Raw genomic sequence first — 20,404 nt, 5'->3', positions numbered from 1 at the left:
AAACTTGAATAAGGCGAAGGACTTGAACTGAAGAAGCAAGAAAAGAAAGTTGTTGTTTAGCTAGATAATTTTTAATAGGGTTATAGAGAAAAAAAAGAAAAGAATTTGAGTTGTCAAGCTGTTAGAAGTGTTAAAGATGATGTAGAACTCTTAATGGAACGGAGAGAGCCAAATCTGTAATAATATCCTCTAGCAGTTTGCCACACCACTGTGGGAGAAGTACTAAAATAAGCACTGAGAATCTCACTTATGGTACAAGGGGAAATTGTTAGGACTTGCGTTGAGGATGTGACATTTATATTTCTTTGATGGCCAGGCAACATTCCTATGTTAAGAGGACAGGTTTTCTGTTCTATAAAATGAGTTGAAGAAGCACTGTCATTGCCTTTCCACCATCCTAGGTCATGGATGCTTAACCTTTTTTGTGTCACAGATTTCTTTGAGGCAATCTTGTGAAACCTCCAGATTCTTCAGAATAGTATTTTTAAATGCATATGGTAAAATATATGACTATAAAGGAAACAAATTTTATTGAAATAAAGTTATCAAAATATTTTTTAAAGTTCACAGACCTCAGGTTAAGAGCTCGTGATCTGGGTTATGAGAGACAAAGTAATTAGTGTTTTGTTTTGTTTTAAATCACAAGAAGGGCTTCCCCATTAACCAAAGGCAGATTTGATTCTTGACCTGTATTGGGAGTTAGGCGTAGGAAAGAATGTATACAGTGGGAGCACAGAAAAAGAGCCACTTGGAGGTAAGAATGTAATTTGGGACTTTATGAAAAAGAAAGGAATTATATTCTCTGGAGCAGCAGCAGCTTTTCCTCTCAAAAGTAATTATGTAAATCCATAGTACCATCAGGTGAAAGTTGATATAAGTGACAAAGGAAGAGGAGAAGAGTAGTGGTTGTGTTGACTCATGGCTGAGGGTACTGTGGCAGCTGTTTCTCAGCTGGGTAACTGCCACAATAGAGAGGACTACTGTTCTCTTGGGAATATTTTGTTCAGTTGACAAAGGACTTTGCAACATTTGTCAAAAAGAATGATGACTATTAGCTTCTTATGACCTACATTGTCATAAAGGATGTTCCCAAGAAGACCACAGCAAGCATTCCGAAAGATGTTAAAGTTTAGGGCTAGAAACTGAATGATTACCATAAGGACTCGTGGTGTTTTTAGTACTGATGCTTATTGGAGGAAAGGGAATTCAGAAAACAAGCACATTTGGGAAGTGAACAGCTAGTTAGGAAGATGGCACCTGAGAATAGGATTTGGATTATAGGATTACAGCTTAAAGTAATGGACCATACTTAATGACACCTTGTAACAATGTACTTGCCTGAGATATATGGATTTGTTTTACTTGACTATGCTAATTTGCTTATAAGGATTACATTTTTTCCCTTTTTATTTGAAAGGGAGGGTATTTGGAAGCAATGGAGAACCTAATAAAAATATTGTCTGTGAAAAGAAATGAAAGTCATTGAAGCATCTAATAAAATGCTCAGGATAAAATACAAGAAAATTTGGAGGGAAATAGACAAGCAGGACAACTTTAAAAGTAAAATGGAGAAATTATTATTCACTACTTAAGCAATCTGTAAGTGATAGACATTTGGTGTTTCCCATATAATTCTTTTTTCTCTTCTGCTTTGTATATAGAACTCTTCTTTTTAGAGGAAGAAAGGTGTTCATTAAATTCAGAGTAAACACAATTGTAAAGTTAAAAAAAATTTCTTTTGGCCTAGAGTCTTATAACTTCAGCTTTAAACTGAAAAGTAAGGAAAGCAAGGAGAAAACTGCTTGTGTCTAACCACTAAAGTAGATACCACAGAGAGCTGTAACAATCAGAGAGACAAAATCCAAGAAAGGATCTAGTAACAAAAAACCATAGCCCCAGATGGTTATATATATATATATATATATATGAAAATGCGCAAAGTATAGCAGCAAGCAAGATAAACCAAAGATGTTAATGCAAGAAGGGAAATCTCACCTCAGAAGTAAATATTAATAACCTTTAATATTAAAAGTTAGTAACGCCTTCCCTACATTATGTATCATATTTGCATGGTGTATATAACACTAAATATGATAGGTGAAAAAGAGTGATTAATTAGTTATGTATTAAGATGATACACTGTGCTTAGATAAATATTACAAGCATACAGAAAGGAGTTCAAGTTCCAAGGAATTTTTATAAGATCGTCAACATTTTAAAGAAAGATGACTTTGAAGGACTTAAGAAATTAGATCGATGCAGTGACCAGCTATGTCTCCAAAGGACCTAGGACAAAGAACATTATCCATGGCCTGACAGAGAGGTAGTAGACTTAAAGTACAAAAAAGAGACACAATTTTTTTTCTTTTTTATTCTCTTTTTTGATTAAGAATAATGTTTTTTTCTCCCTCCTACTAAGAAAGAAAAAGAAAAAAAGAAACTCTTATAACCAATAAGTAAAGTCAAGCAAAACAAAATCCCATATTGGCCATATCCAAAAACAAGTGCCTCATTCTGCACATTAGTCCATCACCTCCCCATTTGGAAGTAACATTCTTCATTATTTGTTCTCTGGAATTATGATTGATCACTGCATTGATAGAGTTCTTAAGTCTTTCATCATTTTGTCAAATTTTAAAAAGAGGAAAGACTTGAAAACTGAAATTTTGACTTTGATTATGAACATATTAGAAAAATTTTGGATGCATTTTAGATAGATTAGATAGAAAAAGAAGCAATCACATGAAACCAACCTGGCTTCATCAAGAATAGTTTGTCATACAAACCTTATTTTCTTTTTTGACAAAATTTCTAATGTGACTCTTGGTCCCATACTGTTTTGCTGTCAGTCACTGAAATATCTTTTTAATCAAAGCTGCAAGTGACTAAGCTAGGGGAGAGAGATAATGCACTGAATGACAGATTCAAGGTTTGAGAAGATCTTGACTGGCCAGAACATTGGAGTAAATTGCGTAAGATATAGTTTAATAGGGATAAACATAAATTCCTATGGTTGTACTTGAAAAATCATCACAATTAAGGATATGGACAGCTTGAATAGAAAGCAGTTTATTGGAAAAAGATTTTGAATTTTAGTGAACTGTTAGCTTGAGTATAAAATTAGTTTGAGTATAAAATAAGACACGGAAATAAGAGAGCTAATGAAATCTTAGCTAGGGGTGGGGAACCTGTGGCCTCATAGTCTGCTTTAAGGGCAACATAGTTTCAAGCAAGTGAGGTGCTGTACTCTGCCCTATTTGCTGTTCATCTGGAGCATTTTTCAGTTGTTTGGTTTTTTCTGGGGGGAAAGACATTGATCCACCAATCGATAATATGAAGACAACCGAGATGATGAGTACCTTTGAATTTTTGCCACATAAGGAATGATTAAAGGAACCCTGGGGCTTATTATCTTGGAGAAGAACATACTTGGAGTGGAGGGGGGATTGGTACAGGTATTTGAAGAGTTGTCACCTAAACAAGAGGGATGAAACCTTTTTTTTTTTAGTCCCGTAGAATTTTACTAATAGTACTAGTGGTAAATTGTGGGGACAAGTATAGGCTTGGAACAAGGAAAATTTTCCTAACAATCAGACTATAGAAAAATGGAATGGGCTTCCTCAGGAGGTTGTGGGTTCCCTCTCTGGAAGCATTAAAGCCACAGTACTTAACCTTTTTATGAGTGTCATGGACCCTTTCAGCCTTCTGGTGAGCCCTTGGACTCTTTCTCCAAACATAAAGTTTTTAAATGCCTAAAATAAAATGCTAGGATTACAAAAGAAGCCAAAAATTGAAAGAGTTATTAAAAATGTTTTTTAATTCACTGATCCCAGGTTAATAACCTCAGCATTAAAACAAAGCTAGATAACTATTGTAGTTCTATTGAATATTGAATGGTTTTAGGAATTTATTGGCTTAGTTAGCCAGCATTTCTCTTCCAATTCTATTGTTCTGTGAACTCGGTGTACTTGAAAGGATATGTGATTTACTCCTGGTCACAAAACTGATTAGTAGTAGAATTAAAAATGGAACCCACGTTTACAACTCAGTCTGTGGCTCTTTGTGTTTATATTACTGAACAATATTAAAAGTAAGACTTTGAATACTAATTAGATGAGTCTAGTGTTTCTGGTTTTTCTAATCCTTTAGATAATTTTAGAACAAATTCTAAGCTTTAGCATATTATGTCTTATTATAATGTTGTGATAAGCTGCATAGTGCAGATAGTGTCTAGTATTTTTGAATCATGAAATCACAGGTTTTGGTGCTAGAAGGGAATTTGCAGATCATTTTGTCCATCCCCTCTCTTACATCTCTCTTCCTGTTTTTTAAATGAAGGAGCTCAAACATAAAGTGAATTTCCCCCCTTGAGTCATGTAGGCATCAGCTAGCAAATCCAGTTTTGAAACATGTGTATTTTTATTTCAGATGTAATCCCCTGTCCACTATACCATGCTTCTCGTGAATTAGTAACTTTCCCAAGGTATATAGCTAGTAAGTTGCAAACAAATGGTTTCAGCATACATTTTCTGATCCCAAATCTAGTTGTTTTTCTACTAAATGTGCTACACACAGACCATTGGCTATCTAAAAACTAAATCATTACTTTGATGTAGTAGAAAAGGTCAGTTTGAAGTAAATCCTCCACCACCAGGTATATCCTTTTGAATGAAACATAAATCTACAAGAGGTTAAATTTATAAAATAAATGTTTGAGGGGCAGCTAGGTGGCTCAGTGGATAGAACACTGGGCCTGAAGTCAGAAAAACCTGAGTTTAAATCCAGGCACAGATGATTATTAGTTATATGACCCTGGGCAAGACACTTAACTTCACTTTGCCTTAATCCACCAGAGAAGGAAATAGCAAACTACTCCAGTATTTTTGCCCCCCCCCAAGAAAAACAAACAAACAAACAAACAAAAACTCCTTATGAAAGTCATGAGGAGTCAGATATGACTGAACAATAACTTACAACGACATTTATTTTAAAAGGATTTTTTTCACTTTAAAGTAGAATTTGTTACAAGTTTCCTGTTTAAAATATAAATCCTTAATGAATCTTAAACAATTTTAATTTCCATATACACTAAGTTAAAGAGGCAGATTGATTTCTAAAATTTATTCAACAATAGAAATTAGAGTTCTAGTTCCATAAAAGTCATCCTCGCCCCTCACTTTGCATGTCTTTTGAAAATAATATTCCTGTATATTTGTGTTCCCGTCCACTAGGAGTCTGTAATTATGGAATTAGATTTCCTTTTTTTTCCCCTATTTTTTTCTCATGGAATTATAAATCTAGAGAGAGAAAAAATGTTTATAAGTTCTGCACACCAAGTATTGTACTAAGCAATGGGCATAGACACAAGCAAGCAAGATGGTAACCCTCATTAATATCTTAATTCTTTCCAAGTTGTTTATAGTTTCCTGTTGACTTTTTTTTGTTAATATTTGGAAAAATATAGACAATAAGCTTTGGAAAGAAAGATTATCTAGGTAAGTGTTGGAAAAATGTATAGGTAAGAGACAGAAGTTTTAATTCATTACTTTTCGCACTGTTGCCTCCTAAGTGCATCTTGTATGGAAATAGGGAGAAAAAGATTTTACCATCAGAAATATTATCTGGGAATCATGTAGCCCCTATTTCTCATTGTAATTGAGAAGAATGAGGTCCAGAGAGGTTAAATGACTTGTCTAACATCAGATATTTTGTTAAGGGCATAATTATTGTTACAGCCCAGGACTGCACTCCCAGGTTATTCCTGGAATCCTTTGGGATAAAGAGATTAGTCATAATAGTATAGTTAGCTACATTGGAGTTAGCCGTATTGTTCTGCTGCAATTAAAACTTTAGGTTGTTTTGGGATTGACCTCAGCCAAGGCAGTTTTGCTTTAAAAATGGTATCATTATTTTAACTGTAGTTAGGATATAATTGTTAACGATACAGCGGTGTCATAAAGAAAGAACAAATACATTATAGAATGGAGGTGTTTTGCTTTTTTCTTCTACCCTCATTTATATGCAGAATTACCAGCATTTTGGTAGTGTGCTTCTTAACTAGTAAAACCTTTGTCAGGAATATAATTCTGTGTACGTTGGACTTAAAATTGCTGTTTCAGATTCTCTTACTCTTAAAAAGTAAACTTGATGGCTTGGGTGGGAGTGATACAGAGGGAATACAAAGTTCAAATAAAGCCCAATTCCTGCTCTTATATGTGACCATCCATTAAGAAAGAAAGAACTACATATCTATATTATTTAAAATTGCATGATAATTATGTTACACAGTTAAAATAAAAGTGTTATGTGTGATCTGAAGGGGAAAGCTTCCAAGTAGTGATGATTTTTTTTTCACTTAACAAAATTTTTTTTCCTTCCCCCTACCTCCTGCCTTCCTTCCTCTCACCATAGAAGAAAAAAGAAAGAACACTTGTAACAAATTTGCATAGTCAAACAAAACAAATATTTGCACTGATGTCCAAAAAAGTGTATCTCATTCTATACCCAGAGCACATTACCTCAAAAAGTGTATCTCATTCTATACCCAGAGCACATTACCTCTCAGGAGGATAGATAATTGATGGTGGGTAGTGATTCATCATCTGACCTTTGGATATGTGGTTGGTCATTTTGTTGATGAAAGTTCTAAAGTCAGTTATATATCTTCACAATGTTGTTATTGTATAATTTGTTCTCCTAGTTTGTTCATTTCAGTCAGTCAGTCAACTTGCATTTATTCAACACCTGCTCTGTGCTAGGTACTATGTGCTAAGTACTAGGGGCATGAAAAAAAGGCGAACAACAGTCTCTGCTCTGAAGGAGTGTTTGGTCTAATGGAGACAACTCTGTACAAACAAGATATATAGATATAGATATATATAGATATCTATATATTAGATATTTATATAGATATAGCAAAAAGTTGACTTTAGTTTCAGAAGGCACTAAGATTAAAGAGAACTTGGAAAACTTTCCTGTAGAAAGTGAAATTTTAGCTGAAACTTGAGGGAAGCCAAAGAGGCAGAAGGCAGAGATGAGGAGGGAGAGCATTCTGGGTTTGGGGGACGGCCAGAGAAAATGCTCAGTCTGGAGACAGTGTATTTTATGTGGGAGGACAAGGAGGACAGAGTTACTGGATAACCTTCTGAATCATTTCATACAAATCTTCCAGGGTTTCTCTCAGACTATCCCATTAATAATCTCTTGTGGAGTAGTGATAGTGTTCTGTTACATTTAAATATCATAATTTGCTCAGTTATTAACCAAATGATAGGTCCTTCCCTGCCCCTCCTCCCAGAGTTTCCAGTTCTTTGCCATCATTAAAGCTGCTATAAATAGTTTTGTACATAAGTCTTTTTCCCTCTTTCTTTGATATCTTTGAGGTATAGGCCTTAAAGTTGAATTATTGTTGGGTCAGAAAACATGTATAGTTTAGTGACTTTGGGGGCATAGTTCTCAATTCTTTTCCACTGAGGCTGTACCAATTTATAAACTCCACTAGCAGCATATTAGTGTGCAAGTCATCCTACATCTCTTCCAAGATTTATCATTTTCCATTTTTGTCATCTTTGCCAATCTGATAGCTGTGAGATGGAACCTTAATTTGTATTTGTTTAGTAGTGCTTTGGAACATTTTTTATATGGCTGTTAATCTTGGATTTTTTCTCTTGTGAACTACCAGTTCATGTCCTTTGACCATTTATAAATTGGAGAATGGAGAAAAGGTGATTTTTTTTTTTGTATGGAGGCAGAATATATCCATTAGAATCTCTGCTTCTTGAAAGTAGTCTGTGTCACTTCTTAATAAATGATTGATTGATTGGTTAGATTGATCATAAAGAGGGTTTGGGAGATCACTGGCAAGATCAAAAGGGAGCAAATTATGTGAGAGGGAATGGGGGCCAGAGAAGTACAGTGACTCAGTTCCTGTGTGAAAGATTGTTTTCAGGTTAAGACCAATGATAGGGAGGTAGGAAATGATAGAAGGGGCAACCTCAAGTAGGATGGAAGAAGGAATAGGATCTCTGATTGTAGTAAATGGGATGATAAAATAGTGAAGGCAGCACTATTAAATTTTTGTTTTGTTTTGTCAAGAAGAGTGATCTTTGCACAGAAAATCACAAAACAAAAATAGATATTGGAGAATTAATACTTAAGTAAGGAGATTATAAGAGTGTACCAATTTGCTCAGATTAACTAATCCTTGTGTAAAGAATTGCCAGTTGTAACAGAGCCATTGTCAGTACTATTTCAGAGATGTGAAAATTGGAAGAGGTCAAATGTCCCAATTTTCATAAAATGAAAGACAACAGTTTGTAATCCATAGGCCAGTAGGCATGACTTCAATTTCAGGGAAACTTCTAGCACGCATCATCAAAGAGACAGTTATTGAAAATGTAGTAAAGGAAATGGTGATTTCCAAGTGCTGGTATGGCTTCAGCAAGAAGAGATTATGCAACACTAACCTTATTTCTTTTTTTTTTTTAAAGGTCACTTAAACTGGTAGATGAGGGGAATTCTGTGGATATAATTTACTTAGATTTTAAAATGCAAAGGATTTAATAAAGTATCTCGTGACCATTCTTATGGAGAAGATAATAGAGATGTGAACCAGATAATGATAATATAATTAGGTGGAGTCAGAAATGGTTAGATGGCAGAAATCAAGGAGTAGTCATTGTAGCAGGATATGTCCAGTGCAGGGCCCTTGGAATCTGTGTTAGACCCTGTGGTTTTTGTTTTGGGGTTTTCTTTTTAAATTTATTAATGACTTAACAGCATATAGCATGCTCATCAAATTTGCAAAATGATAAAAAGCAGGGAGTAATATTTATCACAGTATCCAAAAAGGTCTTGATGGCCTAGACTAGAGCATTGGGCAACAGTTGATAAGATGAAATTCATTGGGGATAAATGTAAAACTTTTGCTTTAGTTCAAAAAAATCAACTTTTTTAGATAAGAATATAGACAGGCATGGTTAGAGAGCAGTTTGAGAAAGATTTGAAGGTTTTAGTGGACTAGACTTGCTGTGGACTACTTACTGTGAATCAGCAGTATAGTGTGGTAGCCAAAAATGCTGATAAAATCTCTGGCTTCAGTAAGAGAGGTGTGGTTTCCAGGAATGAAGAGGTGATAGTTCCTTTGTGCTCTCTCCTGGTCAGACCACGTTTTAAATACAGTGTTCAGTTCTGGCTGCCACAGTTTATACAGTTTACAAAAGGGCATTGATAACAGAAAACAAAGGCAGGCAGCTAGCATAATAAAGGACCTTGAGTCTTTGTTATATTAGGATTGATTGAAGTAATTGAGGCTGTTTAGCCTAGCAAAGAGAAGCCTCAGCTGAGATGTGATAGCTTTCTTCAGTTACTTGAAAGGTTGTAATGTAGAAGAAGGATTAGACTTTTTCTTTTTGGCCTCAGAATGCAGAACAGGAGCAATAGATGGAAATTGCAGAGAAGGTCATTTTAAACTTGATGTTGGGAAAACCTCCCTTACAATTAGAGCTGGCCAGAAGTGGAATGGGCTGCCTTCAGAGGTGGTAGGTTCCCCCATTGGAGGTCTTCAGACAGAGGCTGGATTCTATCAGGTATGTTAGAGTGTAGATTGTTTCAGAATATGGGTTGGACTATATGGCTGCTTACGTCCCTTCCATTTCTCAGAATTTGTGGTTTTTATGAGACAATATCTGCAGAGTTTGGAAAAAAGTTGAAGTAACAGTGGAGAGTCAAACATTGCTTCCCAATTTAAGATGGAACCACATTGTATATATAGCAGTATTATCATAAGATCTCTCAGAGTTTGTGTTGTTATAGAGAAAGTGTCATCTCAACAATTCGTATTTCATTATTTTTAGTTAATTCTTTCAACTAAAGTATTATTCCATAATAGTAGCACCTAAGTTATAGTGGCTAGGGAGTAAATCTCAAAGAAGAAAGAGTAATATTAACCTATTTTTTCCTTTATTGGCAGAAGTATATTCCATTAAGTCCTACTCTTCATCCTGGTTTGTTGTGCATTAAGGGCCTCAAGTTTTATATTACTGCTTTAACAGTACTGAGGTAGTTTAGGTAAGTGGTGCTGTTATCAAATGGTAGTCAGTGAGGTTTCCCTTTTATGTTACTTTGTACTTGCCCCACAGTGACCCTTATAAGGTAGGCAGTATAAGAATTAGTATTTTACAGATGAGGAGATAGGCTCAGAATGATTAACTTGCCTATAATTGCCTGGGCATGTCATCCTGCCTTTTATTATTGAAGCACTTAAGGTTAACAAAAGGAACATTTATTTACCCAAATGAAAAGTTGATAGAATATATGAAGGCACTAATTTTTGATGAATAGGGTGGAGAATATTTCTTTTGTTTTTCTGTCTGCTCTAGGCAACCAATCTTTCCACCAGGAAATATAAAATATATGAAATCATCATTGTTTAGTAGTATATTACTGTGTATATGCTCATATTTTATGCAGCTTTGTCTCTCAAAAAATCATCTCTTGGGAGAGATGATAGGTATGGCATAATAAAACTCAATTTAATAGATTTAATTCGGTGCTTTGCCAGAGGACCAGATCTGCATTAATTTTTTTTCCATTTGTCAATTTGTTTTTACAGCCTCTAAGTGACTAAATTTTAATAATAGTTAAAATGTTTCTTAAAATGATAAAGTACACCTTTAAAGGAAGGGATTTAGTAACTAGATATGGATTTCTGAATTAATGATGAAACTTCTAGAATTGGTCAAGTAAAGAACAAATTTTGTTGTATTAATCTTTATATAATGAATGGATTTCTGAAAGAAATAATTGTGGTCAATTAGGTGAGAAAGTGAGATCCATTATGGGGATACCTCAGCATACACATAAGTAGATATAAAGTACGTACAAAGTAATTTAGAGGGGTTGGTGGAAGAATACTGACAGAGAGGGAAGTAGCAGTGGGGTCAGACATGACTTGCCTTCTATAGCAAGTCATGTCTTCACTGCCATATGAATGGTGCTAAGATGTGGAGGAAAAGAGGGAGGATAGGCAGTATGGTGCAATGGAAAGAGCACTGGATTTGTAGTTAAGATTACCTGGGTTAAAATCCTACCTTCACCACTTACACCTAATAAACTTGGGCAGATGACTTGTCTTCCTTGAGCCTTATCTGTAAAATGATGGAGTTGGTCTTCATGGCCTCTAGGTCCCTTTTTGCTCTAAATCTATGATCCTGAGTTTGAATCCTACCTCAGGCATTTATTAGTTTTGTGATCCTATAAACTGGAACCCAGATTATTTATGATTTTAAATGTTGAAGAAATCAGTTTGTATTTTATGTGAGGGGCAACACGAAGCCCCTAAAGCCTCTTGAGCAGTGGTGTCACATTATCAGACCTATGCCTTAGGAAAGATTATTTTGACAGCTATATAGAGGCTAGATTGGAGGGGGAAAACAAATACAGAGATCAATTATGAGCATGAGGATGAGGATGATGGCTAGTCTTTATTATAAGTGCTTCAAGATTTGCGAAGTGCTTTTATCCTTATAACAACCCTGGGAGGTAATTATTATTATCATCTCCATTTTCCAGATGAGGAAACTGTAGCAGATGGTGGTTAAATGACTTGCCTAGAGTCACATAACTAATTAGTGTCAGAAACAGGGTTGGCACTCAAATCTTCCTGACTCCAAAGTCAGCACTTCCAAATTCTACATCACAGTTGTTGGGGAATAGTGACGTGGGCCTGAATTATGACAGTCTCCATGGGAGTAGGGTCAGAAGGATGAACCTAAGAGAGATTTTAGTTAGAAAGTACAAGTTTTTAGAACTAGATTAAAGAATTGATTGAAAGTTTTCCCCATTTATTTCTATTATCTCTACAAAGTTATTCCTACATAAAAATATTAGCTAAAACGTAATAAAAATCATATTTGAAGAATCTGAACCATCATCTTTAGAATAATTTTATTTCTATTAGTACATTTAATTGAATTTTCATAGCCTTTGTAGTAATATTAATCAAATGAGCAATAAGTCCATTTAATCTAATGCAGTTAAACAGTTTTTATGTATTAACAGGATCAGGTACCTCTTCGTTTAATAAGTTGCAGTTTAGGATCTTCCTCCAGTAGGTTTAAAAAAACTTGCTTTTTACCCAAAAAAATCAGATGGTAAATTAGTTAGGGCTTATGTTTGTGTATATTTTTGGTGTCCCTTTTAATATCTAGCTTAATTTAAAAAAACTCTTTAGTGAATAATTTTACTTTGACGGTGAAAGCAAGTAACAAATTAGAGGATTTTAATTTCAGTCAAACGTATGCAGCAAAGAGATTACTTAACCAGTGATTTCTTTGGGTATTTCAAAGTTGGGTACACTTTGAATAAGTGATATGATGAAGCATCTATGTGTAACTATAATGTTATTTTCATGTAAAATTTGGTTCCACAATAATATAACTTCCATTATTTTTTTCTTGATTTTTAAGTTGTGTAGTTGAATGAAAAAAAATGTATAATAATATTAGCACTATAATGACCACCACAGCAAACCTATAGGAAATCAATATTTGAGAAAGCTTCAGAAAATTTTTTGCCATAATTTCCTGTTTACTTTTTTCTTGACACTGTTTCATATGCTTCCATTTGGGAGCTAGCTCATGGAGATATAAAGTGTAAATCTCAAAGATGACATGCTTCTTTAAATAATATTATTTGTTAACTTCTTTTTAGCCTTCAATTGAATGTCATAATGCACACTTTTCAGTTTTATTATTGTTTTCTTTAGGCTAAAATAGCCAGGTTGACCAAACGCTTCGGAGCAGCCAAAGAGGACCTTAAGAAAAGACAAGAAGTAAGAATTAGTATTTATAAATTAATATTGGGAACTAAATGATTTTTTTTTAGAAAATGGTGGGTTAAATAGGAAAGTTTATTTTTCTAAAGGTCTAAAATCACCCCTACCATCCTTTTTATCATTTATCTCCTTTCTGACCCAGATTATCCAGAAATTTGAACACTGTTTTGTACTTCAGTTTTCTTTTTTTGCTCATTTAGTGAACTTGGTACCTATTCTATAGCTTCATACTAATAACTTTGAGTCTGTTTAGTTCTTTCCAGTGGCCTTCAGATGTTTTTGTCTTTATTTAAATCAACTGCTTTGGATTTTATTTCACTGTATTATTCCTTCTGATTTTACACTTTTATTCCTTCATTGTGCTCACTTTTCCTTCCTTCTGGATTCACTGGAATTTGTCTTTCATCGTCTCTGTATTATACTAAGATTATGGTCTTTTATAAAGTTATCACAAGGCTTTGTAGCCATATCTAGAAGTGTCATATCTTTCTCTCTGTGGCTTTTTACTTCATTGTGTTTTTTCTCTTCCTTTAACCTTTGGTTTAAGAGGTACTCTTCTTTCTTGGTTATTCTGCTGTCTTACAACTCCTATGATGTCTTTTTAAAAAAATTTTCTCTTTTTTTCCCTTATATTTGTCTTCCCTGATAGGTATGTATCCTGAAATTGCTCTATTAACAGCCTCACTTAGGAAGTTCATTTATTATCTTGGCTATTAGTAAGCAAATATTGACTGTGACCTATAGTTCTTAAAGTAATGTTCCATCAACAGCCTGCAATCAGTTACTGTATACTAATTATTTCTGATCCACTGTTTTCAGCTGAAAAAGTGAGTGCTTTTATATCTTTTAATTGTTTCTCATTGTACATATTCTCTTTACTTATTTCTTTTTCCTATCAGTTTTTTTAAAATTGATGCCCTTCGTTTTAACAATACATTTGTTTCTGAATATATCCCTCCCTACCCTATTCATCCAGCTTTCCTTCTAACAAATTATAAAAAGAAAGAAAAGTTTGGTGAAACCGAATATTGGCATGCATGAGACCTATTCTGTCTTTGGAAGATCTCTGGTTCAAGGGATTGGAACATTTTAGTTAACTTTCTGAGTATAATTCCAATTGCTTTCCAAAATGTTTGGATCAATTCATAGTTCAAATTAGTTTATAATGGTACATCATAAATAGTACATTCATTTACTTGTCTACCCTGGTTCCTTCAATATAGATTATTTCCATCTTTTATCACTTGGCAACTTCCTGAACATATGGTGAAACTTTAGAATTGTACTAATTTAGTTTTCTCTATCAGTGATTTGGAGCAGTCTTTCTTAAAATTGTTAATAATTTGTCTAGACTGTGCCATCAGTCCACTTTTCTGTTTTGAAACCAATTCCCAGTAGTTTTGATGATTACTGTTTTATGAAATAATTTGAAGTCTGAAAATGCTAATAATTCTTCCTTCTTCCCTACTTAAAAAAATTACTTTCCTTGATATTCCAACTCTTTGTTCTTCCATATGAAATTTGCTGTTATTTTCTCTGGCCGATAAAGTAATTCTCTGATAGTTTGGTTTGTACAAAGGAAACAAATTATGTTGAAATATAATTATCAGCTTAAAAAAAAACAAATTCACAGAAACTAGGTTAAAAACCTGTTTAAACACTGTTCTATGTTCAGTTACCATGTCTTCTGTATAAGTCATTTCTTATAGCTTTCATCCCTGCTACTTCTTATCACATTAACACCATCAGGAGTTCTTTCACTTAGCAGGCCTTTCCTTTAATGACTCACTATTAGGCTTTTCAATAATTGTTACGTAGTTCTTCCAGAGGATTACTTGACTCAAATAAATACCTATGAGAAGTAGCCAAATAAGATAATACTTGGAAGAAGGGCAACCCATGAAGGGTTGCGAAGTGTCAATATTACTAAGCCCTCTTCATTATTGTAGACTATTATTAACTGTATATTAGCAGCCAGCCCAGTTGAGCTCTCTGAACAACAAAAAATCTCGACCGAGAATTTATTAAAATGTGCCTGTGTAAATATATATTCAAATCTGATTCAATATCTCTTCAAAGTTCCATACTCATCTATGTTTATGCTTTTCCTACATTGGAAAGGATTTACATAATAAGACTTATGTTATTCAAGACTTTTCTTCCCCAAAACAGAAATATGAGACCATGGAACATAAGCATTATAGTTTAAACATTTTAATTGTTTTTATTAGGAAAACTTTAAAAAAAAAAGTTAAAACTCACTTGACACTTTCTTCTCTTCTCCCAGTTCAAAATAGTTACATTTCTTGGTGGCCTTAGAATGATGGTGATGGCATTTCTCTTAGACCTGCAGTTGAGCAGTACAGTCTTTTTTTTTTTCCTTTAGAAAATTACCTTTGTTTGACTACCATGGCTTCTCTGTTGGCTTTAGTGCCTAAATCGATAGAGAGTCCTTGCCCTCTTTGTACTGTGTTACTTTATGAGGCTTATGCTTGTTATGCTTCTTGTAATAAGATTTTAGGGATATTTGCTATATTGGTGGCTTCAGTCAGCTGAGGTACTTAGAGAAAAATATGTAAATATAGGTAGTCTTTCCACATATTTTTATTAGCTATATTTATAGAGATTTAAATTTGTGTATCATTTTTCATTAATGATTTTGGTTCCTCATTTAAATTCAGAAATTAATCAAGTGAGATATTTGTAAAGTACTTAGCACAGTGCCTGATACATATTAAGTGCTTAATAAATGCTGGTTCCCTTCCTCTTTAAGTTCCTACTTTGTGCAAAGTACTGTGATAGCTAAGTAGTAACAATAGATAGTGTGCTGGGCCCAGAGTCGGGAAGACCTCAGTTCAAATCTGGCCTTAAAACAGTTACTAATTGTGTGACCCTAGGCAAGTCACATAACTTGTTTTGACCCTTTCCTGAACTGTAAAATGGGGATAATAACAACACCTACCTCCCAGGGTTGTTGTAAGGATCAAATGAGATAATATTTGTAAGCGCTTAGCGTAGTGCCTGGCACATAGTAGACACTATATAAATGTTTATGCCCTCCTCTCCCCTCCATCCTTCTATATCTAGCTATAGGGAAGATAGAAAATCTAAATAAGACTTGGTCCCTGACTGTTTGCAGCCTTTTGTCCCATAGGAGGGGGACATAATGTACAAATAACTATAATTTTAAAAATGTATATAATGTGACCGTGAAACTTTTGGAATTTCCCTTATAATGGACTTAAATTTCTTGTGCTACATTTGTTGTGTTTAAGTCTATTTTCTCTTTGATTTTAAGAAAAGGAGAATAGTTTAATTTACTATGAACAAATATCCTGGGGTTTTTTTGAAGGATTTATTTTTCAGTTACCCTTCATTCATTGGTAGTTGTTTGGTGATTAATTAGTCAATAAGTATTTACTAAGTACCTTACTATATACCACAAACAGCTGGGCTCCAGATGGACAAAGACAAAATAAAACAATTCCTACTCTCAAGGAGTTTACATTGTATTGGAGAAGACAACATTGTTTATATTGTTTTGTATATACTTCTCTCGTGTGCATGCATGTGTGAGCAGAGTAACCTTGGAGGGGAAGGCAATAGCAGCTAGAAGAACCAAGAATGGGGTCATGCATTGGGAAGCTTTTCAGCTGAGTTCTGAAGTATATATAGAGTTTGTTGTTGTTGTTGTTGTTTCAGTTGCGTCCAACTACTCATCACCCCATTTAGGGTTTTCTTGGCAAAGATACTGGAGTGGTTTGTATGGTTTGCCAGTTCCTTCCTCAGCTCATTTTGTAGATGAAGAAACTTAAGCAAACAGAGCTAAGTGACTTGCCCAGGGTCACACAGCTAGTAAGTATCTGAGGGCAGATTTGAACTCACATCTTCCTGACTCCAAGCCTGGTGCTCTATGCACTGCACCACCTAAGCTACCCATAAGGAATACATAAAAGGAAGTTAAATGCAAGTTATTTGGGGAGGCAGGCACTGGTGGTTGGGGGAATTGGGAAAGGCTTTATGTGATTGATTGCTATGAATTCATAGACTTAATAGACCTGATAGGAACCTAAGTCTTATTTGATAGACAAGAAGTCTTTTGAGTAGAAATTATCTCAATTTCTATTTATCTTTCTTTATCGATCTTAAATTTCTTAGCTTCTTTGTGATTTCAATTTCTCTTTTTTTTATATATTTTCTTTTCCTCTCCTGGAAGTATAACCTTGCGTATTTCTTGAAGCAGAAATAGTGTCCACTACCATGGGCATGTTTAGAATGATTTCTCCTCACATCGATGACTTTTTGTATGGTACTCAAATCTAATTCCTTTTTTCTTTACCCTTTCTATGCAAACTTATTGCCTATTGTGACTTTTATTATAACAACTTTCCCCTACATCCACTTTCTAAAGCTCCTAAAAACGGATGCCCCAAAAGTCATTTGAGTACCTACTTTCTATATAATGCTGTGGAATGTGCTTGGACGGAGGATAGAAAAGAAGATAGATTCTCCCCTCATAGGTCTTAATATCTAATTGTAAAGATGTAACAAACAAATAAATAAAAGCATGTTAAACTAAAAATTATATACAAGTGCTTGCTTAAATACCCTAAAGTATTTTTGATTACTTTGTGTGTGTTCTGTTATCAACATTGATCTTACCTTTTCAGTCATTAGTAGACTCTTTTCATGAAATTATTTAGCAATAAAAAAAAAACTTTATCACTAAATATTCACCTTGATGATTAGCCTTTCCAAATTTTATAAGACTGGGGGCATGGAGCCAAAATGAAGGAGTAGAGAAGCACTCAGCCAAGCTCTCCCAACATCCCCCCAAAACAACTTTAAAATAATGTCTCAAATCAAATGCTGGAGTCAAAGAGCCAACAAAAGATAAAAGTGAGGCAGCTTGGGAGGTCAGAAAGAGAGATCTGGGACATGGAGGTTGAGGCTAGTGCAGAGCCCACATGAATGAACCACCTTGGTGAGATTAGATGGTGGCAACAAAAGAAACAGCAGCAGCTTCTGGAGCTCTTAAGCCAGAGATGGTAAGGGGACTTGATAACTGGTCAGAGATTACCAGGTACTGGGTTAGCACTGGATTCAGGATCATTTGCCAAATAGTATTTGGCAATTCCATTGCCTATTTTCATTTCTTGGTCATAGTTCAAGGGCAGAGTAGAGCACTTTCAGTCAAGAGGAAGTAGAAATCCTAAGGGACATTTTCACTTCCAGCTCTGAGGGAGGAGGGGCCCTGAAGAATAATTATTAATTGCATTCCCAAAGGATCAGAGAGGTTCTTCTGGTTGAGAAGAGGGAAGGAGGCAAAGAGGAGGGGAAGTACAGACTGAGAAAGCAGTGACCTCAGCCCTCCCTAGATCACACCACCTGGGAAACACTGAAAGCTTGCAGACCCCCAGAATTAGCTCTGAAAACAGCAGTGGGGGAAAAAAAACCTGAAGCTTGAGACACAGTCACTCCCTCCCCTTATGCTAGGAACAGAACCCAACATTAACATCAAGTTCCAAATCAAGAAATAGAATAGAAAAATGCGCAAACAACAAAAAAGAACCTGACCATAAAAAGTTACTGTGGTGACAGAAAAATCAAGACACAAACTCAGAAGATGAAAAGTCAAAACAGTCATAAGCAAAGCCTCAAATTAAGAAATGTGAATTGGACACAAGCCCAATAAGAATTCCTGGAAGAACTAAGAAATTATTTTCAAAATTAAATAAGAGTGGATAGAGGAAAAAATAGATAAAAAAGAAAGGAAAGGAAGGAAATAATGAAAAAAAGATAATTTGGTAAAAGAGGCAAAAAATACTGATGAACCTTAAAAAATAAAATTGGCCAAATGGAAAAAGGAGGCACAGAAGCTCACTGAAGAAAAGTAGTGCCTCAAAAATTAGAAGTGGGCAACTGGAAGCTATTAAGTCAAAATAATGAGAAAAAACAAAAGAAAATATGAAATATCTTATTGGAAAAACAGCTGACCTAAAACAAAGATTGAGGAGAGAAATAATAAATTCAGAATTATTGGATTACTGAAAGCTATGATCAAAGAAAGAGCCTAGATATCATATTTCAAGAAATTCTTATGGGAAACTTCCTCATTATCTGAGAACCAGAGGATAAAATAGAAATGGAAAAAATCCACCATTCACCACTTGAAAGAGTTCCCCAAAATGAAACCCCCAGGAACATTCTAGCCAAATTTCAGAGCTCCCCGGTCTTCAAGCAGCCAGAAAGAAACTGTTCAAATACCATGAAGCCACAGTCAAAATCACACAAGATTTAGCAGCTGCCACATTAAAGGAGTGGAGGCCTTTGACTATATTCTGGAAGGCAAAAGAGCTAGGATTGCAACCAAGAATAATCTACTTGGCAAAATTGACTATAATCTTTCAAGTGAAAAAAATGGGTATTTTATGAAATAGAAGTTTTCAAGCATTCCTGATGAAAAGACCAGAACAGAATAGAAAATTTGACTTTCAAATATAAGACTTGAGAAACATAAAAAAGTAAACATGAAAGAGAAATCATAAGGTACTCAACAAGGTTAAACTGTTTACCTTTATGTATAGGAAAATACCTATATTTTCTAAGATTTTTATCATTAAGGTAGTTAGAAGGATTCTACATAGAGTGAAGGTGTGGCAGTGAGTCAAATATGTTGGAATGATGTTAAAAAAAAACTGGATAGGCAAAAAAGAAAAATCCCCAAGGGGAAGGGAAAGGAAGAATAGATTACAGTAGAAGGGAAAATGGTAGCAGTTAAACCTTACATCTAAATTGATTCAAAAAGGGAAATATATATAAGTATTCACTTGGTAATAGAAATCTATCTTAACCCAGCAGAGAAGTAAGCAGTGAAGGGGATAATAAAAGGCAAGGATGGGGTCTTGATAAAAGGGAGGGCAGATAAAAGAAGAGAGTGGTCAGAAGCAAAACAGACTTTAGAGGAGGGACAAGATAAAAAGACAGAAAGATAAACAGAAGAAAACATGATGGAGAGAAATAGGTAATCATAACTGAATGTGAATGGGATGAACTCGCCCATAAAATGTAAGTGGATAGTAGAATAAATAGAAACCAAAATCTAACACTGTGTTGTTTACAAGAAAGACTTGAAACAGAGCGATACATACAGAGTTAAAATAAGGGGCTGGAACAGAATCTGTTATGCTTCAGAGAAATAAAAAAGGCAGGGGTGGCAATCATGATCTCATTCAAAGAAAAATCAAAAATAGACCTAATTAAAAGAGAGAATCAGGGAAACTATATCTTGCTAAAAGGAACCATAGAGGGGGCAGCTAGGTGGTGCAGTGGATAGAGCACTGGCCCTGGATTCAGGAGGACCTGAGTTCAAATCCAGCCTCAGATACATGACAGTTACTAGCTGTGTGACCTTGGGTGAGTCACTTAACCCTCATTGCCTCCCCCTCTAAAAAAGAAAAATAAACAAAAGGAAGCATAGACAATGAAGTAATATCAGTAGTAAACATATACGCACCAAGTAGCATAGCATCTAGATTCTTCCAGGAAAAGATAAATTATAGGAGAAAA

The 20,404-nt window shown here is 34.7% G+C and overlaps 1 protein-coding gene across 1 annotated transcript in view; it reads left to right on the top strand.

The window, feature by feature from the left end:
* ATF7IP (activating transcription factor 7 interacting protein) overlaps positions 1-20,404 on the top strand; it is a 156,932-nt gene that overhangs the window by 94,390 nt on the left and 42,138 nt on the right. The window contains 1 exon segment of the mRNA XM_020994314.2: positions 12,767-12,832. Coding sequence (XP_020849973.2) covers positions 12,767-12,832 — 66 coding nt within the window.

Source organism: Phascolarctos cinereus, unplaced genomic scaffold, assembly GCF_003287225.1.
Source record: "Phascolarctos cinereus isolate Bilbo 61053 unplaced genomic scaffold, phaCin_HiC Scaffold_1;HRSCAF=81, whole genome shotgun sequence".
NCBI lineage: Eukaryota > Metazoa > Chordata > Mammalia > Diprotodontia > Phascolarctidae > Phascolarctos > Phascolarctos cinereus.
Note: the sequence above shows the minus strand (reverse complement) of the source record. Positions and strands in the feature narration are given on the sequence as shown.